Source organism: Sylvia atricapilla, chromosome 7 (assembly GCF_009819655.1).
Source record: "Sylvia atricapilla isolate bSylAtr1 chromosome 7, bSylAtr1.pri, whole genome shotgun sequence".
Taxonomy (NCBI): Eukaryota; Metazoa; Chordata; class Aves; order Passeriformes; family Sylviidae; genus Sylvia; species Sylvia atricapilla.
This window is the reverse complement of record NC_089146.1, coordinates 23,306,085-23,330,747: the sequence shown is the minus strand read 5'-3', so window position 1 is coordinate 23,330,747 and position 24,663 is coordinate 23,306,085. Positions and strand designations below refer to the sequence as shown.

General features: G+C 47.8%; 1 protein-coding gene and 1 long non-coding RNA gene across 13 annotated transcripts in view; both read right to left on the bottom strand.

The window, feature by feature from the left end:
- Positions 1-3,191: 3,191 nt before the first annotated feature.
- Positions 3,192-16,610, bottom strand: LOC136363621 (uncharacterized). Of its 2 annotated transcripts, none has more exons than XR_010744023.1 (3): positions 16,552-16,610; positions 14,767-14,933; positions 3,192-3,816 (listed from the first exon to the last, which is right to left on the bottom strand). It is a non-coding gene; the product is annotated as an uncharacterized lncRNA (long non-coding RNA). The 2 variants fall into 2 exon arrangements; XR_010744022.1 differs by lacking the exon at positions 3,192-3,816 and adding an exon at positions 6,479-6,557.
- A 1,132-nt stretch (positions 16,611-17,742) lies between these two features.
- The window catches only part of TNS1 (tensin 1), a 54,605-nt gene continuing 47,684 nt past the window's right edge, over positions 17,743-24,663 (bottom strand). For all 11 annotated transcript variants that reach the window (XM_066322989.1, XM_066322990.1, XM_066322992.1 and 8 more), the window contains 6 exons: positions 24,302-24,379; positions 24,128-24,199; positions 23,880-24,048; positions 23,565-23,633; positions 23,184-23,216; positions 17,743-22,199 (listed from right to left, as the gene is read on the bottom strand). In XM_066322989.1, coding sequence (XP_066179086.1) covers positions 22,055-22,199; positions 23,184-23,216; positions 23,565-23,633; positions 23,880-24,048; positions 24,128-24,199; positions 24,302-24,379 — 566 coding nt within the window. In that variant the 3' untranslated portion in view covers positions 17,743-22,054. The remainder of the gene's footprint in view (positions 22,200-23,183; positions 23,217-23,564; positions 23,634-23,879; positions 24,049-24,127; positions 24,200-24,301; positions 24,380-24,663) is intronic.

Genomic DNA, 24,663 nt, shown 5'->3' with positions numbered 1-24,663 from the left:
ACCTGATGGGGAAATTCTCCAGACAGAAGAGAAAGCCAGAGGGCTGGTTTATTGCTGTCATTACAGCCAAAGAAAGACGCTCTGCGGCTGCTGAGCTATCACAAAGCCATAGGAGCTGTGGTGAGCTGCAGTTTTCATGCAGGCTGAGTCTGCAAGCCACCTCAGCTGACCATGTCATTGGTTTCAGAGCCGTTGGACATGTGGAAAATAGAGCTACCTTTCCTGTTCACTGTTTCCCTTGGGATGAACGAATATTGCACAGATCACTACAAAGAAATCTTTCTAACGAGATGCCAGGTCCCATCTGCTCTGGGAGAAATCACACTCCTGCATTCAAAAAATGCTGATGGAAGTAACAGATGATGTACTAATGATCCTTGGGGCTTTTAGACAGGTTTACTTAGGAAACCAGGCATGTGAGATCACATTGTCTTTTAGTCTGCCAATACATTTGCCTGGGTCCTTCCAAATAGCATTTTAACTCAGGTCAGTTTTAAGAAAATATAACAGAGGAGTATAAGTCTCCAAAATAGAAACTTCCTCTGACTTCTATGAAAATGATTGACTAAGTGTAAGAAAAAAAGAGAAAAGTATAGGTCTAATAAAAACACCTACTGCTGCATGAGCTCAACCCTTTACAGGGCTTCAGAGAATCCACAGAGATGTTCACCCTAAAGTTCCATCGGTTTTCCCATTCACACAATTATTTAGGATAACTTTAGGCTTCAGGCTTTCTGTAAATGGGTGTCCTTGCCCCCTTTATCATACTATTCAGGTCAGGACAAAATGTCCTGACACAAGCACATGTTGGTATAAATTGCGCTCTGGATAGTGAGGAAAGACACACAGGAAGTAAATGGAAGCTGCCAACCCCAGTTCCGGAGGGATCAGTATGGTGTTGATTTCTGTAGCTGGTGCTAACACAGGAACATTAAAGCACAACTCTCCTGGTAGCACCTGGCACCAGCACATGCCTGGGGAGGTACCAGAGCACTGACGCCAAACAAAATTCTTTGCTTGTTTTTAAAATGGCCTCAATCCTCTCCCCTTCCCAACACCCCTCTTTTCACTGGTCACATCACTGGTTTGGAGGACAGGTGTCTGCACTTTTCCCTCCAGAGGCTGATGCAAGAGGAGATCCACCAGAGTTAGCGCGTAGCCCTACCCAGTGAGGATTAATCTCCTCTCCCACCTGCTGTGTCTCATCACACACCCAATACTCCTCATGTATTAACGTCTGGAATGCCACCTCTGCTACTTTATCCTGGCCTTCCTTGCCCAGCCATGCCACATGCAAAAAAGTCTTTTCCTTCCCTGCTCTCCTTCTGGACCTGGCACAAATATGTGTAAAGAGAGGGGAGGATGGTGAGATACTTGTTTTCTTTTTCCTTTTCTTTGTTTTGGTTTTTTGGGGCTTTTGGGGTTGGGGTTTTTGGGGGTTTTTTTGGGTTTTTTTGATATCATCTAAAGATTTCAGTGGTGAAAGACACTCTGTCAGTGTGTGCTGTGAGTGGTTCGCTGTGAACAGACGGCAAGTTGTGGTCACTGTCCCTGGCCAGCTGGGAATTGCACATCTCCTATCATATTTATTGGTCACACATATTCTGTCACCTCCCCCTTTCTATTTACCCATTGTCCAGCTGCTGTCTCTCGTCTTTTAGATCTCTGGGACATGGAGATCCAATTAAGATGATTATAGCCATGTATGAGCCTTCAGCTGCCTCCTAACATACATATTTGTAATAGTGTTTACATGCTCATTTCCATTCAAAGGCACCGTCAAACTCGACTTCATACGTTGATATACAGAAGCAGAAAGTCAGCCAAGATTCAGCAGCCCTAGGAAAGTGGATTTAAGGAACTGGAAAGTAGAGATTCACACCACAGGCAGTGAGGTACCCTGAGATATTCTGGGCCCATCCAATGTGTCTAAGGATGAATGGATCATCCTGCAGATTCATTTCAGAAAACCCTCTGAACCTTCATTAAACTATTCTTACAACAGTGTACATCAAAACCAGTTAAGTAGATTCCTGGAGCAACTCAAAGAAAACACTCATTTAGCCTGTTACGAAAACTATAAATAAAGTAGAAAAGTATATTGCATATTATTTCTCTTTAGATACAAACAATTAACAAAATGGGGGACATTTTTTGCTTGTTTCCATTTGAAAAACTGATTACACAAGTGCAATACATTCTTGATGAAATCTTGTCAACATTTTTTGTCTGATTTTTTTTAAATCCTAGTTTCCTTTAATAACAGTGGTAACAGTGGCATCCCATTTTATTGCTGAAAGTTCCCTCAGTAAGGTTCCTATATTGCTGGGAATTTTGTTTCTAGAAAACCTTATAACTTTCTTTGCTTCTTTCCATGTTATATCCTTACTGCACAGGTAATTCAGAACTTGTCTCAATTTTAACTTACTTTCTCTATTCCCTTTCTACAGAAAAAAGAAAATCCTGGACTTGGGTTTGGAGGTGCTTTGAGGTTACCTGGCTGAGGTATTCATAAGAGCTTTGAAGTGACAGATACGACAAAATCACAAGGGTGCTGATAGTCCTCTCATCCATGTTTTCCCACAATTGTTCCTGAAGAACAGACAAAATTCTTCTGAAATGAACACAAGTAATGGGGGAAAAAACACAACAGAGAAGCTGGTAAGAATTCACCTGCCAACACAGTTATAAAGAAGTAGGGGTGACATGAGCTGCATCTTTCACTGTGCTCAACATACCATCTAAAGCTGGAAGACTTTTCCCCAAGGCAGCCACTCTTCTGGCATACCCAGGACCCTCATGGCCAAGAAATGTCGACTGAACCTCTGAGGGCGGAGGTGCAAGACAGTTTTATGGGAAGTTTGCAATCAGGGGATGGTAATAGCTGTCCAAGCAAGGGAAAAACTGGGAAAAAACTGAACAGAGTGTGATGCTGGATCTAGGGCAATACAGAGACATCTGGGTTAAAATATACAGAGGTATTTATCTCTGACTGTCTTCACATCTTCACATCAAGATTTCACATCACCCATATGACCCAAGGACAGGTGATGCTAAACCTCCACCACTTCAAATGCTGCCTCTTGTAATGCATGCAAGAAACAGAGCAGGTGACCTTCTAGCAGCCACTGGAGCACCTCAGCCTGGAAGTGCCTGAGCACTCAGGAGCCACTCAGTCAACGAGCATCTGTAGGAAGGATCCAGCAGCAGAAGGCTGTTTAAGAAAAGTGCAGTGATGAAAAATGCTCAGGTGCATTGCAACCTGAAGAGGGAGTACCTGGAGGAAGAGACAAGCACTCTTCTTCCACACCACTGAAGTGTAGAAGTCCCTCGGCCTAGACCCAGCTTATCCTTGCAAGCTCACTTTGGGCATTGTGTGGGCACAAGAACAGTCAGCATTTGGCCATACATGAGCCAAATTCAGCTGTATAGGAGCAGCCAGAAGTTATCTGTATCTATATTGCTTTTGCTATGTGCAGACAACCTGCTCACTGTATCCCTGCAGCTTCCTCTCTCCATCCTGGAAGAGGTGGAGGAGAAGGGGGAGGTGTTTGTTTCTCCCAGTCCTGCTGTGGAAGCTGTATTGTGCCCAGGCACTGCACTCCCCTCCCCCTCTGCCAGCCCCTCCCCAGGGTTGCTCCTGGTGGCCACAATAAGAGGTTAGTCAGCCTATTTCAATTAGTGGCAAACGGTGTGGCGTGACTCCAGGGACTCCATATGTTCATAAGTATAAGCAACCACACTTTCCTTGACGCATTCCTCATTCCAGGGAAAGGCCACATCTCCACAGCTTGCTGGCACAAGTCACACAGGCAACTGCAGAGGAGATGGGATAACAAATACACACTCACATATATACACACACATATACGTAGGAAAACTTGGCACCCTCCCACTCTCTCCCGTGTTGACTGCCACATGGTCCCCATCAATTTTTGTCAGAGCCAGCAAGCCAGCCAACCGCTCACAGATGCTGACAAGGCAATTTCAACAGCTGAGGGACTTCTCTCCTTTCCTCCTCCAGCACGCAGGATTTGGGTTGACGTGATTTTTGTTAAAGTTATCTGCTCCAGCCCATGGCATTGCCATCTTCCTGGGTGCTCCTTGAGTAGAGTGCTCCTCTCTGCATCTGAGGTTCCAGCAGGTTCCACTTCACCCTGTGTGGAGATGGGGTCTGAAAGCAAAGAGGTCATAAGAATGTGCTGTCTCCACTATCTCAAGCATCCCCAGAGGAGAATAAATTATCACCCAATCCAGTTGCTGCCATTTCCCCAATACTGGCTGCAGGAGTGCAGATTCTGTCTACTCCTCCTCCCTGAACACAGTTGCTACTTTCAGGGGGATTAGAGGGATAAGGACACATCACAGTGTTTGAGAGATCCTCTTGTAAGGAGCTCATTCTTCCATGTCATATTTTCAGGGCTTTCTGCAGGGGACTGGGAGTTTGTCTCTAGAGTCAAAGTCAAGCATGAATTAATGAAGACCTCCAAAAAGATATTTGACACATTTCAGCAAGTTTGCTAGTATTTAATGACACAACACACACTAGCAATGGCCCCTAGGCTTAGGTGAAAGACAGGAACTGTGATCAAGAGAAAAGGACACAGAAGTACTTGGGGGAGGAAACAGAAAGCAGTGGTGGTAGATGAGGCTTTCAATCTCAGTGAATTTTCTAAAAATCCATGATCCATGCTAGAAGAAACTTATTGCTCTTACTATAAGGCAGGACAGGACTTCCAGTCCTCTTCCTGAGCATGGATTCTGCACTGGAAATGAAAGAGAGAGTTCCCAGATTAACCCAAAGAGTCTTCCAAGGAAGATAAAATGATGATATGAAGTGGAACCTGTCCCCTGTGTCTCACTCTTGAGATATTCTTTCTCATTCCTGCCTGCACATCTATGAAGATCAGAAAAATAGCACAGGAAACTAGAGGATTTTTTAGAAAATTCTGGTCCCACTGAAGCCCTGGCAAAATCTCTCATGGTTGCTCACTTAGACCCTATCCTGGGTAAAGCTCAAGAACATCAGTCTGATGTCATGTAGATTGGCATTTTTAGTCCCCTGAGAAGAGATGTTTTTGCGTCCAGGGCCTGAAGGTTCTCACCAGACGAAAATCCGTCATATCTGACAGTTCTTGCCCAGCTCAGTCCTACCCCAGGTCAGGAGAAGGGTCCATCTTTGTAATATCATTCAGCAAAGGGAGAGATCCCCTGGTCAGGCACTGTCATCCACCAGCTCTTCTCAACACAGCTGTGGGGCTGCATTTTGCAGGCAGGAACACGAGGTTTGCTCAGATGCCCAGAAACATCTGTGCAGGCAATGAGTCTGACAGGCACATGGTGGGACGGGAAACAGAGGGAGAGCAGGACTGGAGGGAAGTGACTGAAGTGAACCGTTTCAGAAAGCTAAGTAAATCAGGTTTTTACAACTGGGGTGCACATGCAGGTTTGGCAAAACTATCCGGCTAGCACAGGAGCACTCATCTTCCTCCACCCCAGCCTTGTGTCAACAATGGGCAAGCACAACTGAAACCTCTCTCTTCATTGCTTACTGTCAGGTCACGTCAGCCCCTTGCCATGCAGTCAAAGAAACCACACTGCTCAAGCAGCCCCATTTTTCAGAGCTGGAGGCAGCTGAAACAAGCAGATACTTGAGAAAATAATGAAGTTCAATAGGTGGCTCAAGCCTAGATGGGGTCATGGATAGGGTCAGGGCTGTTAGGAGGAAGTGCTCTGACCACAAGCACACACTGCCTGTCACATCCACCAAAAGACACGTCTTCTGACATGAACAGGGATGTTATTAGCTGTTCAGACCCTGAAAACCATCCAGAGTTGATGAACCTTTTCCAAACCACTATCCTGGGAACAAGATGCATCATCAGAGGATTTCCCTATTCCTATATTATCATGCTGCTCAATTCTATGTATTATGGTATTTCTGTCCCTCTCAGAAACCCCAGGTGCTGATCACAAGTGATGGCAGGAGAAGGGGCAAGGATAACTGTTAACTTGGAGCTTGAGACTACAAGCTTTGGGAATTAGGGTAGGCAGCCTGGTCTCACAGAGCAAAATATCACCACTTCCAAGGATGCAAAAAGTGAAAGATGCTGAGGTGCTGGACTGAGCTGAGGAATTGTAAACCCTTGCAACCCTGTGTTTTGTTCAGTGCTCTGTCTGGGACTAGGGTGGGATGTAGAAACTTGTCCATGGCAGGGAGAGGGAGTACAACTGGAAAAGGAGACAAAGAGTGAAAGCTGTGAAAACTGTCAATCCACAGGATTGACATAATTGACATAATATAGTCTGATGAACTGCCCCCCACAACTACAGCCATCTCATCAAACCAAAATCAGGTGTATCAACTGTGATTTGAGATGGATGAGCAGGACAGAGGAATCTGACATGAATCTGTCTCAGACAGTCCTGGCAAGTGACCATGGGAAGTACAATTTCATCTTGCAGCTGGCAATGAGATCCATGCTAGAAGAAACTTATTGCTCTTACTATAATGCAGGACAGGACTTCCAGTCCTCTTCCTGAGCATGGATTCTGCACTGGAAATGAAAGAGAGAGTTCTCAGATTAACCCAAAGAGTCTTCCAAGGAAGATAAAATGATGATATGAAGTGGAACCTGTCCCCTGTGTCTCACTCTTGAGATATTCTTTCTCATTCTTGCCTGCACATCTAGGAAGATCAGAAAAATAGCACAGGAAACTAGAGGATTTTTTAGAGAAAACACCATTGTTCTCAGATTCAACCCAAATGTGTAGGGAACTCTGTCCCAGTGACTTCAAGAGCTCACTGCTGCCTCAATGCCTGGGGTAAATCCCCATTGCTGCTCAGCAGGTTAACAGCAGACACGTGGTCCAAGAAGGCATGAATGTGGGACTTTTACTTCTATTGCTCCAAGTCCTTCTCCAGGAAGAAATATTTGCATCTTCTGGATCACAGCTCACAGCAACAAATATCATCTGCAGGGAGGGAGGCAAAACAGAAGGAATAATTTGATTTCTGAACTTTGCCAAACTGATCTAAGGCTAATTGTCCCTACATCTGCCTAGGCCAGAACTAAACTTCATCATCAGTTTGGAATCTTACTTACTGGCCATGCCTGGGTGGCTGGAGCCATCTGAGGAACAGGGGCATGCAGACAGCTGGAAAGACATCTAAGCAGAGTTCAGGGAGAGATCTTGAGCTTCAACTGTTGGTTGAATAAAATGAGCTGATTTTGCCAGTTGTCAGGCAGCGAACAGCACTGATGAATGACAGAATAAACCAAGTTCTTTCTACAGCCAAATTCCATGACACCTCCACAAAGTTACTTACACCATCCATCATGACATCTGCTGATGTCCATGGGAAGGGGAGAGGGTGTAGCTCTCCATCCCACCCTGGGTTATTTTTACAGCTGGGAAAGGAGGTGGTGAACCTGGACAAGAGGGTTGAAGACTTTTCTAAGACAGCTCACAAAAGTTGTGAAATTAGAGCCAGAGCTTAGAAGGCCCCAGATCCCCAGATCAGCAGCTTCAAATGTGTCACTGGCAATGAACCCAAGAAAGGCTGTATTGCCCAGAACAGAATTTCCCTGGTTCTGCCCAAGCAGACAAACAAAATCTCCCAGCAAAGCACCTGTCTCCCACTGATATAGAAGGTTGAAGTAGATGCTTACAACTCAGAAGCATCTCCAGCCATCCTGGAGGACACATCTTCAGGGGGTAAAGGCAGGACATTGGGACACAGAGAGAACCTCTGGCATGCAAACCTTTTGCCTTCATTGACACAAGACTTTTGGAAAAGACCCAACCAAGCAAAGACAATCGAGTTGTACTGATTTATATCAGATGAAGATAAAAAGAGTCTCTTGAAAATCAGTTCCAGGTGAGCTGTGTGGAGCTGCCCAGAATCTGTTTGCCAGTTTCTCTCTCTCTCCCCATTCCCTGTTGCCAAAATACATTCAAGTGAAGATTCACAGGCAGCACAGAATGGTTCCCTCAGGAAGAGTCATTCCACACATGCCTTCCCAATAAGCAGAGTGGCAATGTTTAGAAACCAAATTGGTCATTGCTGGCAATTGTAGAAACAGACAAAAATAGCGGGGAAAAAAAATTCACAAATTCCTGCATATTTTTCCTGATTGTTCCACAAAAAAATGTTGGGTTATCCAAAAGAGAAGAATGGCTTAAACAAGCAAAGCATCAGTAATCACCTGCTTTGCTAAGTGTTTGTAAATAACATAAGCTGGTTTTCTTAGCCAAATGTCATTCCTTTCCACAGCCATCACTCTCTTCTCCAAGTTACTCACTGTGACTAATGGGAGGGGAAAAAGATTGTTGTCCTTTTTTCTCCCCAATGGACTTTTAACCAAAAAACTTTCATTTTAGTTGGAACACACTCTCCTCGCCTCCTCTTTGCCCCCCCAGGATGGGTGACACCATCCTGTCTGCGGCATGAAATCCTTTGGCTTCGGTCACTTAAACATTCTACAAAAGTAGAAGATAGTCTCTAAGTCCCCCAATGGCAAACTGGGAGTGGTGAGACAAGACCACTAAGTTTATAACACTTCTCCAAGATGGCCAAGGTTCCTCAGCACATCCTTCATCAAATTCTCAGTTCTGCTAATTAAGCTATCAAATTCATGTTGGAGGGGACAACTGTTTATGTTTTTGGGGTTTTTTTTCGAAGCTGCAGATCTTGCCAGGAGAGTCTTCAGAATAAGAAAAGAAAAACCCTCTGAATCATTGCCCAGAAACTCAATCCCAAAAGCCTCCTCCCAACCTCTGTTTACAAAATTATAAGCTTTCTTTGTCCTAACCATTTTCCTGTTACAATAATATTCTTCATTTTCTATCTGACTTTTTTTTGGTGCATGGAAAATGTGATTTCATTGTGAAAGGATTTCTTATGAATCAATACAGCAAAGAGAACACAGAGATGTTTGCAGTAAATCACTCTCAAAGTAGAGACACATAGAAAATCAGTTACAAGAAAAAGTAGATAATCCCAAGACATTTCCAGATGGAAGGAGGTTATATTTTTCCATACAATGTATCTGGGGTTTGTGTCCCAAAACATGCTGGTATTTATTTAATGTATTTTTTCTTTGTACCGTGGAGTTATGATTAGATGAAATGAGTTTCCAAAAATGACAAACATTGGCCTTGGTTTAGGTAACAAATGGGAGAATTGAGATACTGAGTTATAACCAGCTAAGGCTCAGCCCCTATGGAAGTTAAGAGCCAAGCCCAGCAGCAGAATGTTGACTTTCATCCCCTGAGATTCCCTCCACTTCTGGGACAGTAATGACAAGGGGAGAGGTCCAACTTTCCAGTCCTTAGCCGTTTCTTTCACCCACCTCCCTGTGGCTAGCAGGGATGATATTTGGAGGTAGGCTGACTTCTCCCCTTCAGTGAAGTGGACTGTGTCATCACCATCTCTTCTGAGAAGGCTTGGCAGGACTTGAGGAAGCTGCTGGCTTGCTGACTTCTTGGAAGCACTGGACAGGGATCAGCCTGTCCCAGCCATGTATCAAACCGGGTGCTAGGTACCAGGGTATTCTCCTAAAGGAGAGACACCCGAGAGCCATTTAGAGAGGGAATCATTGCGGCTGAAGGAGGCTGAGTCACATCCTCCTAGTGGTTCACCTATGCAGTGACCAAAAACTTAGGTAAATAAGGGAACTACATCCCCCTTCCAAAAACTCCCTGAGAGCTGAAAATCTGGTGAAAAATCATGCAACCGTGGTTCATCAACACTGCTGGAGTACAGCATCCTGCAAGGCAACTGAGAATCCTGTGGCTCTAATAGATGCAACCCCAGACATGCAACCAAACAAGCAGCCTATGAAGAAATGAAAGTAAAACCAGACTTTTTAAACTTGACTCTAGCTGTGGGCAGACAGTATAGGAAAGCTCCTGTGCAGACACTGGGGGGGAAAATATTCTCTACAGGGGAGAGAGATCTTGAATTTTAAAAACTGGTGAGAAAAATCATTGTAGTGCTCACATAAACAAAGCAGTGTGGGTCTAGGCTGCCTATGGCAGTGGCCTGTCTCCATCTAGGTTGGCCTAGGAAGTCACTTGCATTCTTGCTGGTGTTTTCTGCCTCGTTGTACTTAAATTTCTGCCTCCAACAGGGCAGTGCAGCTCTGCTGGACAGTCTCACAAGTTATTTAGATAAAGTGCCAAGAAAAAGAGCTGGGGTCACACGAACCAGCTGGACAGGAGGATGAGGAGGGTAGTACAAAAGATAGTTTCAGGGAGTAGCTGATATAGCAAAGTTCCCCTCCTTCATTATCCAGTTAATGCAACATTCACGACAAAACTGTTGCTGGCTGTTCAAAGCTTTGTTAAACTGGAGAAGGACTACAAATATGACATATAAATGCTCCACAGAACTGATCAAAGGAGGGGCTGGATCTTCATTAGAGCCCCGGCTGCTCTCCTACTCTGAATTCCTAATCCTAATCGTACTGACAGGGGGTGGGACCCAGAGCCGGTGGTTATAAGAGTTTCATGCTCAACGAGATGTCCTGAGGGTATGACCACGTCCTGAGCTCCTGCAGGTCACTGAGCAATGGAGGAGCACACCCTTATCCATGCTCTCGGGGACAACAGATTTTGCCTTTACGACGGCTGGGGCTGCCTCTGAGGCTGCCGGAGCTCTGTGTGACCAGCTGCCTGCTGCTGGGGTTTTTTGGGTGGGGTTTTTTTTCTCTCTCTCTCTTTTTATTTTTTTTTTTTCCTCCCCAGGAATAGCTGGCACTCTGGCTATTCCAGCCCGCTCCTGCCCTTAAAGACCTGACTATTTTTCTAGTGTGTCAAATAAATACACCAATCGATAAGAGGAGCAGCCCCAAGCCTGGAAAGCTGGCCCCGGGCCGGAAGAAATGCCTACAGGAAAGGAAGTGTTTGTCACATAGACACGCACACACACAAAGCTCCATTAGCCAAGCTTTTTGCAGTCATCTTTGGATTGCTGCTCCCTTCTGCTTCCAGCCATCCCATCGGTGGGGACCGGCCGACCTCTAGTGGTACGAGCCCACAGTGCTGGCAAGGAGGAGCAGGGAAGGAGCCTGCATTCAGAGCACAGCACCTTCTGCTTGCATGGGTTCCGTCCCTGAATTATAAAAAATGCCACAGAACTGGAGAAACCAAAAAGAGTGGGAGAGCACCTGGGAGACCAGGGAAAAGCAGCCACAAAAGCTCAGATTTCTAGCATCACCTTGGGACTTGTGTAACGAGACTCTTCAGCATTTCCACCACAGATGTTCCCCAAGGACTGGTGGCTCTGAGAGGACATTTGGTTAAAAGGAGGTTGAAAGAGAGAGCAGAAATGGGGCAGCAGGATGCTGACTTCGGAGGGGGCTTGTGAGACCAGGAGGACTATAATAACTGGGTCTCTCACATCCCTTCACATCCCTTGCTCTGTATAGTTTTTTTGGGTTTTTTTCATTCATTTCTTTCCTCATGCAGCAGTTTCTGACTCGTCTAAAGAGGGGGTGTCTCCCTAGCTCTTGGCAGTGTGAAGAGGAGGGGAGCTAGGAACGACCACTAGAGCTCTGAGAAACCTCACAGCCAAGCATTTTCTCCTGTCTGGAAGGTATTTAGGATCTTCCTCTGGGGGGGGGGGGGGGGCTGAGGCTGGAGCTGGGGGTCCTTGGGAATGAAGGACAGCCATTGCTTGGCTGAAGCAGAGAACAGCCTGAGAGGGCAAGGCTGAGGTTTCTCTCACGTGGAAGTGTGAGCTATAAAGATGCGTGAAACCCTATCTCCACTGCTATCCATATCAAAGATTTCGAGGGGGCTGCTTTAAAATAGGACCTTGGCACAGGTTCCTGCTTCTCCTCACGTCTTACTGAGCGGCACTCTGCCAAAATGTCAGCTTGGCTGCTCCACATGTCCCAGATATCCCAGGCACGTCCTACAAACCTTTCCGGTGCTCCCAGGGAGATCGCTGCCTCTTCTCACAGCTGTGGAGGGTCCCAGTGGCCCCTGAGTGCCATTTCCCCAGCTGAGGAGCAAGAGGAGCATCTTCCCTGAAGTGCCAGAAACAAGGGCTGAGAACATACATTAAAAGGTCTCTGAAAACAGCACTAAGCAAATTGTCCACAGGGACTCACCTTTCCCTCCCACCCTGAGTGAGCACAAGTGAGGCATCTCCTAAGGACCCTCCGAAACACCACAGTAAAACCCTAGAGGGATCATAGAGACCCCCCCGCTTATGTCCTGAGATCAAACCAAGCTGTCTCAAAGGGAGAATAACCACAATGATTTTCTCCCGTTCCACCCAGGCTTTCCTCCTTGTTTTTGCCCTTTTCAACCTAGTGCACTTGCAAAATCCAAGCCCAGAGAGGGAGCCCACAACAGCAGAAGCCTTTCAAGACTACCCTAAGGCTAGTGGATGAGTGTTTCCCTGCTCTCCAAGCTGGAGGAACAGGAAAGATTGATTCAACAAAGATACCCAGCAGCACTGGAAAAACTGAGATCTCAGCAAAGCCAAAGGCGTTTGCTAAGCATCTCCTATCAGGAGAGTGCTCTCACACAGCCACCCCACAGACAGCCAAGACAAGGAGGTGCCTCAGCAATAAACAACTCTTCCAACTCTTCTCTGCCCTCCTGAGTGAGTGCAGTGGATCCCAGTAGAACTGTGCTATGCCAGGGCCGAGGTCGCTGCTGCACTTTGCTTTGATTCAACACAATCTCCCCTCCCACATGCTGTTTTCATTAGAGCCTGGATCTTCTGGCAAGGGCACTATGCACAGTCATGAGAAGCTGCTCACTGGTGACTTGTTTTATCCAGTTGTTGGAGGCTTAAAACAATGAGCTTGCAAATATTTCATTCCTCCTCCGCACTCTTGCTTGCTTGCTTCTTACTTCCTCTCTTTCTTTTCCTTCTCTTTCCCTTTTGTTTTTTTGTTTGTTTTTTTTTTTTTTAAGAGGAGGAGGAGGAGAGAGAGGAGAGGTACACAGGAGATAACACTGGATCCTGGGATTAGGAAGGATGAAGGAAAAGAGACCAGAAGGGGTTTTGTTTCCTGTTGTGAATACACATGCATGTGAGCACACTTATGTGTGTTTCACACCTGCACTCTCCCAGCTGTCCAGCACCATCACAAACTGCACACGTTTGTAGCCCTGACACAGGCAGGAAAACTCAAAGCAGGATCCCTTGTCACCACCATTAGAAAGATGTCCCATGCTAAAGCCACACAGCTGTCACAGTGTCATCAGGACAAAGGCACATTCCTCTGTGCTTTCATTCTGGCAGGCCCAGACATGGAGAGGAGGGAGCCTGGAATCCAAAAGGATAACCCCTATTTTGTGACTAAATGCTCTGTCTTTACCTTCAGCTGGGAAACTTCTGCTGGGACCAGCTGTCATTTAGACACATTGGTGTCCCAGGCCCAAGATGATGGGATGTGTGAGGAAGGATTGGTTTTGACTGGAGACAAACTTCATGCCTGTTTTTGCCTGAGCTCTGTGTAAGGATGGAGGGTTAAACCAATGGAACAGGGCAAATTTGGGGTGGCAGCCAAGAGGCAAGAGGGTGTGACTCACCCCGTGACCATCAAGGCATGACGAGGCAGAGGACAGTTCCAAGAACATGTGGGTACAGCCAGCTAGAGGCCATCAGTGAGGTAATTGGAAGCAGACATGAGGCAGAGCATGAGTGAGGTGATAAATGAAGAACTACTGAGCATGCTAGAAAAAAACCCTTGCCCTGTGCTGAGGCACAGAGATTGTGAACAAATTACTTCACATCCCTTCCTGACTCACTTTGCTTTCTTTAGCCTGGCTGTAGCATGTTGGGACCACCTGGACTCTTCTTTGTCACTACTTCATGTCCGCCTCAAACTGCCAGAACAAGGGCCATCCAAGGAAGGACAATGACATAAAATCATAGAATAATTTAGGTTGGATCCTGAATGATCCTAAAATCCCTAGATCATTAAGTCCAATCATTAACCCAGAACTGTCAAGTTCACCACATAATCATGTCCCTAAGTGCCGTGTCTAGACACCTTCTAAATATCTCACTGGATGGTGACTCAACCACTGCTGCCTGTTGCAATGCCTGACCATCCTTTTGGTGAGGATATTTTCCACAATATCCAATCTAAACTTCCCCTGGGGCAACTGGAGGCCATTTCACTCATAACTGGGGAGGAGACTGCTCCCCACCTGGTTATGGCCTCCTTTCAGGTAATTGTAGAGAGTGATAAGGTCTTCCCTGAGCCTTCTTTTCTCTAGGCTAAAGACCACCCGAGATCCCTCAGATGCTCCTTGTAGGACCTGTGCTCCAGACCTTTCACCAGCTTCCCTGCCCTTCTCTGGGCATGTCACTGGACATGGTGAGGATCAACTAACCAAGGAGAAGAGACCTGTCTAGTGCTACTTTGACTCATCTAAGCTTTTGAATTAGGCTGCCTGCCTGGTTTGCTTGGATTACGTGGTCCTATGGGAGCTAAGACTGTGCAGTACTGCTACAGGATAGTAAGAGTTGCTGGCACTGAAGCCCTGCACAGGGACAGCTTTGGGCTGCACTCATGTGAAAGACAAGCAGGCTCTGGCAGAGGCTGTGCAAAGCACACACGTCTGGGACCAGCAGTGCTGGGAGTGAGTGATCTGCACCCAGCTCAAAGTGCCCCGACTGCATTCGCATCCTGCAGCTGCAGGGCTGGCTCCCAGACCTTTTATCTCAGGGATGTACAAACCCATCTGCCTCTGAGCATCTCTCCATCTCAGGACATCTCCTTATCTCACCTGTACAAACCCAGGTGTCATTGCAGAGCAGCGGGAGCACGATGCAGAGGTGTGCTCAGGAGAGGAGCCACAGAAGAAACTGGCTGCAGGCAAGGAGATACCACCTCCTGCCCAGTCGGCTTTGGGCATGCAGTAATCCAAGGCCTCCATCACTTGGAGACACATCCCTGTAGATGGAGCCAGAACCTCACAAAGTAGAAGGACAGCCCAGTCCTACCCATCACCCTTCTCCAATCGCTCTGCTCTCAACAGAGACAAGCCCAGCCCCTCTACTCCCTCCCTCCAACACATCCAGGGTTTTGTCTCCTCTCCCTCTCCAGATCAACCATTCCCGAGTGTCACATTGTCCCTCTTTATTCCATATTTAACCCAAGTTCCTTTCTGTTGTCTTTTCCTGTCTGCCACAGCCATGAAGAATGGTTAATTCCTGCACCATAGGCTGCATGTTGATGCCCTTCTCTGAGCAATAACGTCCTCCTGGGATGATGATGATGCCCCCAGAGTCATTTCTGGGCTGTCTTTTCTCATCTCATTTTCTTATGATGGACTTCTCCAGGCCCTGCTGGTTTGGATGGCAGCCCTCATCCTGGTCTGGTGCTGCTCAGCCCCAGCCTGTGTGGCCAAAGGAACCCCAGACAGTTGGGCAAGGGGCCCTTTGCCTTTCCATCAGTCACTCTCTGTGTCCGCATTGCACGCAGTGGCTGAGCCAGCCAGGGAGGCAGTAACTCAGTAACAGCATCCTGGACACCACAGCAGGGTTTGCAGCTCACGGGGAGACCCTTCTGTTCGCATGGGCATAGCATACGCATAGGTAACACCAACCCCAGGGTGGCTTTTGCCCACATCAGTCTGCTCCACCCTACCCGTCCTGTGGAATTTGTCTGGTTCCCGGCCTTTGCCCAGACGTGATACGCAGGAAAAGCCATGTTGTATCATACTTTCTTGTTTCCCTTGAGGACACTTCTGAAGTGTACCCAGCACTGAAACCTCTCCATCCCCACCACCATGACCCTAGTTTTGCTCCAGACTTGAGGGTTGCTGATAGTTTAGTCAACCAAAAATAATGGAGAGGGAGGGGAGCAAACCCACCAGCAGGGTTCCTCAACCCAGGGTTTCCTGATAGCACACCCACCCTTTTCTCTTGAAACAGCAGGCAGAGAGGAGAGACAAACGTTGCCACCTTTCACAGCCCCACAAGAAACACTCTCTGGATGGCCCCGGGTTCCCAGAGCTGGGGCTGAAATGAGAAAACCCCACTGATTTAGGAACCTGAAGGTGAGGAAGATAGACAACGGGAGATGCAATGGGGGCAAGGTTTTGCAGCATGAAGCTGGTGGGACCTGCCTTTCTCAGTGGTCACACCAGAACCACAAGCATGACGTGGGTACAGCAGCAATCTGCAAAGAGAGAGACCCTGAAAAGCCTGTGCTGTCAGAGCTGGCGAGGGGAAATGGGTGGCAGATAAGAACATGCTGAGGAAAAACACAAACCAGAAGTTCCGGAGGAATTTTGGAAAGGAAATGGGGAATTAACTGCAGAAAAAGAGGGCGGGGGGGAGGGTATGTGGAATGAGAGGCAGTTTATGGCTTGCAACAAATAGCCTGTGTGCGCCACCTCACCAGGCACTCACCGCCTCTCCTCCCTGCCCAGGGATACTCAGCAGTGGCCATCCCAGCCAGGCAGAAACAGCAGGAATGGCAAAGCGGCTGCTGCTGAGCCCTGGGAAGTTGATTCCTGCAGGAATCGGGGAAGAAACAAAGCTAAGGGAAGCTAGAAAGAAAATACCATTCCTGCAGTGTCAGAAAGGGCGAGGAGGCTGCAAGTCCTGTCTTGCCTGCAGGTAGATAAGGGACAACTGAGGCCAAGGCTGGCAGACGCCAGGTACCTCACAAGGTCCCGTGGTGCAGCCTGGCTTAGACCTGGCACTTGGTCGCTTGGGTGCCCACCCACAGCCCCACAGCTATTTCAGAGGGGCCAGAAACTATTCCATCTCCGCCCCTTTCTTTTTTTACCTCTCTTGCCTTTGCCTCCCAGCACAAGCCCCACAGCACGGGGTCCCCACGCAAGCAGTCCCCGCAATCCGCCCCTCGCCCTGCAGCTATTTTAAATAAAGGCAGGAGGTATTTTTAGTGCTGCCGGCTCCCGGGAGAAACTCTGAGCCTCTGAGCCGCAGCAGTGCTGGCGCCAGAGAAACTGCCGCTGCTCTGGCTGATATTTCTTGTATAATTAAACTCAATCCATCCAGGGGGCTGGGTCTTGGCCACCAACTCAGCAAGGAGGGGAAGGAGTGGAGCCAGAGAGCCAGGGGCTGAGTGTTCTGACAGATGCTGGGAATTGTTCCGCAAATGCTGGAAAAGCCTGGCCTGAGACTTTGGGGGAAGTTTTGCCAGGCACAAGCGAGCAGGATGGCTCTGAAAGGCACAGGGAGTGGGATTTAATGGGAGCAGAGCCCAAACTGCTGCCTCGGCAAAGACCCCATACCGGCATCACCCTTATCCTCTTCCCCTGCGGGAGAGGGACCCAAAAGGGATGCCCAAGGCTGGACAGACAGCACTAAAGGCAAGCGGGGAAAAAGCAACAGGGCTTGAAGAGCGCCCAGTGGCTGCAGGGCAAGCCAGAGAAATCCCTGCTGGTAAACAAAAGCCCAAGCTGGAGCTGGAGCCATGTCGGAAGTTTGGGGGCTGTCTGGTTAGCCAGCATCTGGTGAACACAAGCTGCGGCTGGAGGCTGACAAGCAGCAGCACAACCCCTCCTTCTTCCCACACCCACCGCCCGGCGTCTGTCCGGGGGCCCCAATCTGCCATCGAGGAACGGGGGAAGGACAGCCCCGAGAAAACACAGCACCCGCCAGCTTTTCATACGGCTTTGGGTTGGTTTGTTTTTGGGGTTTTTTTTACCCTGTGCAAAAAACCAGAGCATTTATTCCCATGCTCCCTGCAATTTCAAGATACATTTCCAGCAATCCAAACACCAGGCTGGCATTCCAAGCAACAGTATATTTTATATAACTGGTTCTTTTTTTTGTTGTTTTTACCACTTTATAAAGCCATACAATGAACTGCAAAGAATCCAACATCTGTACAATGGGAAGACAACAGCGGAGTGACATTCACACACGGACATGGTGCGACCGAAGTCATCCTTACAAGCACGACAACATTATGGGCATAAAGATACAAAATATAATGTATTTTTTTTTCCATCTATATAAATACACAGAAATGGGCAAGTCTAAAAGTTTGAAACTGTTTGTTAACACTGATTAGCAAATAAATCTGTAACATTCCCAAAGTAACAAAGACAACAACAACAACAACAAAAAAAACCCCACGCATAACACGGCGGCACAGGATCCGCCAACAGAAACGTCATATTGCTTCCTTTTTTCTTTTTTTTTTTTTTTTTTTCCTTTTTAAGGAAAAGAAAAAAAAATTAGTAACCCCAAACCAACCTCGCAATTTGCAAAACAAACGAACAAAATGAAACAAGCCCCTGCGGGCTCCTTTGCTGTCTGATCATCCTGCCTGCTCCAACGGGAAGGGTTGCCTTTTGTTGATGCTGTTGTCTGGGGTTTTTGGGGCAACTGGTTTCTTTACCTGCCCGACCTGCTGGGTGGGGATTTACTCTGCACTTTGGTTCAGGCGGTTGAATTCACTAAAAAATCAATGCCCAGAGGCTGGGTTGGGTTTTTCTCCCTACCTGGTTTGTTTTTCATGTGTAATTTGACCAGGAGGCAGCCAGCAAATGTTGCATTCAGAGCAACCCCAAACTCTGCTCAAAATCGTCAGCCCTGCTGTCTCCACCAGTGATGAGGGACTGGTGAAGACCATGCAGTGGTACATCCCATCAGCAGTTGGTGACATGGATCATCTCCCAAAATGGCTCCCAGGGGCAGAGCCAGAGGCAGCTCCACTGAATGGGAACCCCACATTTTGTGCATTGCAGGTGCCACTGAGCAGGACAGACAGCAAATTACCTCCCCAGAGAGCATTTCCCAATAGACAGCTATATCGACAGCAAAGGCAGGACGGGCTTCTCCAAAGAACAAACTGACACAAAAAGGGCACGTACAATAAATTTACACACACACAAAAAAAATAATATATATCTATCTATATATATGTGGGGAAAAGTGCGTTTTTAAGGATATCTTTGGCAAGAATATATGCAGTTCTTTGTGCAGGAAGGAGGGATGTGTTTGTGTGTGTGTGTGTGTGTGTGTGAGCGAGAGAGAGATACCATCCGGCTGCTGACAACGGCAGTGTGATTACAACAAAACATATGCTGGGCTTAATTCGTGCGAGCTCGAATCTCGAATAGTATGACTGCACTTAAAAAAAAAATAAAAAAGGAGAATAAAAACCCCGAAGAGTATTTTCTGTCCCTTTCATAAGGAAAAAATATCAGCACTACGTCCCCACCAGCCCCAGGACCTGGGCAATCCTAACTGCTGCTGATGGTCTCTCCCGAGGACAGAAAGGGTTGTTACACCTTAAAACCTTCTTTTAAAAAGGAGCTAAAGGGGAAAAAAGTGCCTTTAAAGGGAGCTGATAAACACCCAGCTACATCATTGGAAGGTGATTACCTGTGTGTTAAAAAAGTAATATAATCATCAGATGATTTTGTTAGTGTTTGAGATTTGGATACAGTCTAAATTTTCAGCTAGTGGGTTAGTGGGGGAGCCGGGAGAGGCTCGGGGCCTGAAGCAGGCGTGATGCTATTGGCAGGTATCTGCTGGGGTCAGCTTCTATGCAACATCTCTGGGGTGTTTAGATCTGCTTCATTTGTATGGGGAGAAAAAGAGAAATAGGAGTTCCAAGCACCAGTTTCCAAGGCAGCAGATTAAAATAAAATTACATTATTATCATCTCTTTTCTTAGCAGTGAGAAAACCAAGTCTGAAAAATAGAGGCTTTCAAAAATATATCTTTATATATCTATAAACACAGTGTTTTCTCTGATGGGTGAACGGCAGGGTGAGGAGATTACGGGTGAGATCGTCTCTTGTCTCACTTGAATTTCGCAGAAGGAGGGAAATCACTTTTTAGAAATATCAAAAATTAAAAGATCTCTGCATCTGTGCGGCCAGGGAACCAGGGAGGGGGGAATGCCTCCCCACCCCCCAGAACCTCCTGTCCCACCACCACGTCACAACCAACTCCTCATTACCCATCCTTTCACACTCGAGTACATCAGCACAGCCTCTGGCCCTGGCAGCCCTGTCCGGCCGCCCACGCCGCCCACTCCCCCCGACACACACACACACACAGCACACCGGTCACACGCAGACACCCCGACACAGGGGCCCCCGCCTCTTCCCCCATCTGTATTTTGCCTTGCTCTGGATTTTCTTTTAACATGCAGGTGTTTCCCCAGGGCAGGGGAAGGGCGGGATATAGTGGGGGAGATATGAGGCGCAGAAAGCAATATGGTAAAAATAAATATTTTCGAGTGTAAATTTAACCTTTTTTTTCCTCCTTAAAATTTCATTAGCTTACAGTATTTTGTCAGTATAGCTTGCATATATATTATAGCTATCAAGGCAAGGGTGGTCCATGGGAGACAAGCTCTCCAGGGGACTGCAGTGCTATGTTTTTAATTTTTGTCCCCAAAAGACTATCTGGGCCACTTTGCACTGAAAACTTCACCCAAAAAAGCTCTCAGGGGGAATATTTGCAGCAGAGGGCTCAGCAATGACACTGCAGCTCCAGCTGGACCATTCCCCCTACCCTAAACCTGCACATGTGACCGAAACATCCTCTGCCCCCTCCCCAGCACCACAGGGCAAGGACCTCCACCTGCTGCACCCCGACCATGACCTCTCCCCCTGCAGTGGCACAGGGGCCCTCTGTCCCTCTCTCCACCCAGCTTGCCCTCTTCACCTACCAAAGCTAAGGGAAAAGCCTACAGCACTGAAATCACTGCAAAACTATGGTGCATTTCAGGGGCACTAGCCTCAAACCAGATGGGTTTGGGGGTACACATGTGTTAACCAGGGTGGCTCTCAGAGGACCTGTTACCTCCCCACTGAGCCAGACTTGCCCAGCCACTGCAGGTCCCTTCCTTTTTTCTTTTTTTTTTTCTAAATTTTCTTCCTTCTTTTTTATTTTTTAACGTGGCCTCCAAAACAAAAGGAGAAAAAAAGCGCCTGAGTTACTTGTAGTCGTTTGCCTTTCGTGCAACTTGAATGTCCATGCAATTTAAAAACCGCTTGCGTGTCTCCAAAAAGCTAGATAAGGGGTAGCCACGGGTCTGCTGCTTTGCACAGGGAACCCACCTGTGCCAGCATCCGCTATTATTATAATAATTATTATTATTACAACTATTCCTTTCCTTTCTGTTTTGTTTTTTTTTGTGTTAAGAGAATGTGACAGGCCGCAGGAGAAAACTGCCAAAGAGGACTAGTGACGGGAGGGAAAAGGGGAAGATGGGAGAGGAGGCGACTTTCTGCATCCTCCAGGTTCCTGGGGAGTATCCATCTTCCCCAGGCACAGGGTGGCAGGAACCCCCACACCTCCTCACAGGCTGGGGAAGCGGAGAACAGTGTGACCCGCCTCTCTGGGTGGACTCACAGTGTTTCACCTGTGACTGGTGCTGGGCTCTGGGTCAGCAAAGGTCAGCCCATGGCCAAGCTCCCCAGGGATTGGAAGGCTCAGGACCAATTTCCCTCTGCCCCCAGCAAGTTACCAGGTCGTGAGCAGGTTTTAGGGGAAGCACAGGGACCAGTGAGGACCCTCCTCTACAGCTGGACAAGAGAAGGTTTCTGAGAGCATCTCCTCTGACGTCCCATAGACCCAGTGCATGCCATTATCTCCTACAGGTCAGTTCAAACACACAGCAGATGGTACTGCTGGGATGAAGCTTCTTCCATGGGTTTTGCCAGTTGCCTCTTTTTTTTCCAGATGGAAAACACGAGTCATGGTCCCACATTCAGTCCCAAATGGATGTCACCACTTGAGGTCATGATGCTGAAAACTGGAAACACACCTCTCACTGCCGCCTTTGCTTTGGTCACCTTCCCTGCAATGGGACATGCATCCTGTCTGGCGTGACTTTGTGGCTCTCTTTTGTAGGTGCGTGGCTTTGGTTCCTCTACGTGTGTGTTTGGCTTGTGTTGAGTTTTTAGGGGTTTTGTTGGTGTTTTTTTGTTGTTTGCTGTTTTCCTCCAAAATTCCAACCCTTTCCCCCCCCGATTCACTTCCCTCTCCCACAATGCACTTCCTCACACTCCTTCTCGGATCAGCTCCAAGTCCTTCTCCAAAATTCAAGAATCACCCGCAAGTGCCAGCTCATCTCTTCTGGCCGGAGCCAAGCATGACCCTGGAGACAAAGTTGACGATGGCTGCAGCTGGCTGGTCTGGGTCCAGCTCAGCAAAGAGGTGGCAGATGTTGTCTGTGGTGCTCCCTTGCTTCCTGGCCACAAAGCCGAAGAGCCTGTGTGAGGAGAAGGCAAGAGCCTCAATATTGCTCCTGCAATGATTACCATCACCCTCTTCCAACATGGTCTTGTCCTACTTCCCCTCTTTAACATCCACCTCTCACAACACAGAGGATAATCCCAAACCAGCCTGCATGAAAGCCCATCTTCTCTTCCCTTTGCTGCAGTTGCTTTGAAGGCCAGCTTTCAATCATTTCTTGACCAAACTACCCTTGCTCTGAACATCTCTGCCACCCTTCCCATGTCCATCCCAAAGAAGGGACCTTCCAACGCCCACAGCACTGCCTTGGTTTGGCCTCTTGAAGCCAAAGGTGAGATGGGCTGGCCATTGGAGTAGACCCTCTATGAGATGAAGGCCATGCAAGGACACAGGAAGCTGAGTGAGACTATCTGGTTATTTCTGTCTGTCTCTCCCTTGATGAATAAAATATCCCTTTTTTTTTTTTTTAATTAGAATGTGCAAACTCAAGTTATAAATACAGGGAGAACAGAATGTGAGACAGGTCCAGGCTATGGCATTTCTAATTGGGGAGGAGAAATATCCCAGCAGCTGGACATCCTAATAAAAACCCCTTCGCTCACACAATGGCTAAAATTAGTGGGAGCTTGCCCCTGGAAATGGGCTCAGCCAATAGCTCTGTGCTCCCATGGGTCAGGACAGGAAGGACAGGAAGAAAAGGAAGAGATGACCAGTAGCTCACATGCCATCAGCATAACCCCAGCTGTGCTCCATAAGCTAGCTCCCAATGACGCTGTTGCTAGAGTTTCCAGTTTGGTCAGTTCAGCAAGAGCCATGCCTGCTTTGACCAGGAATTTGGGGCTGAAAGATGCATCCACAGTCCCCCCCAAGAGCTGAGCACATATCACACACAGCCAGGAAGCCCTGCACAGGGCATCTCCCAGCCATTGCCCAAACACAGGCAGAAGCCACCTCGACAGCAGCTGGGAGGAATCTGCTGGGAAGCACAGGAAGTACTTACTTGGCTGGGCCACTGCCATCAGTTTTAGTCCATCTGCAAGGAGAAGAAAAGATGTGAGAAATGGTCCTTCCTGCACGCCACAGAGAGACAGGGCCATAATGGGGGCTAACACACCAATTCTGGAAGGCCAGCATGGCTTTGCACAGGCTTGGCTTTATGGAAAAATTATGCACCTCTCCCTCAGCATGAAGGTGCTTGTAGACACCAGAAAGTCACCAGATGCAGCTGGCATTGCACCACAGTATCCAAGGGGACCTTACATTCCTGCTCTCTGCATAAGCATGGGAGTGAGCAAGCAAAGACCCTGCTCCAAGCATCCCAGGAGACTAGAGGAGTGAAAGGGCTGGAGGTCACATGCTTCCTCCAGGTTAGGGCACTCACTTTCGTTCCTGGGGGTCCAAGTCACAGAAGGTGACAGTATTGAGGGGGTAGTGTCTTCGGAAGAACAATCTGAAACATAAAGCAGGGAATGTGAGGGCCACCTCAACCCAGCTCCACCAGCCCAGAGGACACTGCCATAGGTCTCCCATAGGATGTTCCAAGAGTCAAGGACAAAGTTCAGCCATGTCCATGACCAGGCTGATGCCATCCCAGGGACATCCTTCCCCAATACACTTCCTGAATCACAGCCCTGTTGGCTTTGGGAATGAGCCAACACTGGCTTTTGGCCAGAGATGTGGCCATGGAGGCTCTTACTTCCTCTGGTTGTCTGTTAAGGTGATGCCTTGTGCGGAGACTTTGAAGTGAACAATGGTAGCTGTGGGCGTGGGGTCAGCCACCAGTGTCTCGGCAACAGCCTTCGAGATGGCCTGAGGGCCCGTCAGAGACTCCATCTCCACTGAATTGATGAAGAGGACATTGCAGGCTGGAAAGGGAGACAGCAGACATGGAGTCAACCAGTACTCCAAGCCAAGTTCACCCCATGACAACCCCTCTCAACTCACCTGCACCCTGTTTGAGGAGGTCTGTGGCTGAGTTGGTGGCTGATGCAGAGTCTTTCTTTTCCTCCATGGGATCTAGAAGACAAGGCATGGTTACTGGTGCTCCCTGCTTGGAAACCTACCCCCTCCCTGCAGGCTGTGGGGACAGATGCAATGCCTTGTGGTCCTAGCTCTTACCTCGGTCAGGAATGACCAGCTTGCAGGGCAGGGCCAAGGGTGTGATGGAGTGCTGGTACACCAGCGCTGAGAGACAGCCTGGGGAGAGAGGGAAGATGGTCAGCATAGGGCCAGTGTTGCCAGATGAAGAATTGTTGGCACCTGCTGGGTTAATACAATGATCCTTTTGCAAAACCATTAGGCTATGAAACTGCACAGTCTAAAGTATGATAATCATTAACCAAGGAAAGGAATAAGAAACTCCAGCTTTCCCTGATTAGGTCACCATTGCTCTGGGTGGATGGAAACAAGCTTTTAGATGGGTTTCTTCACTAATGGGCCTAATGCCACATATGGCAATTCCTCTCACTGAAATCACCATG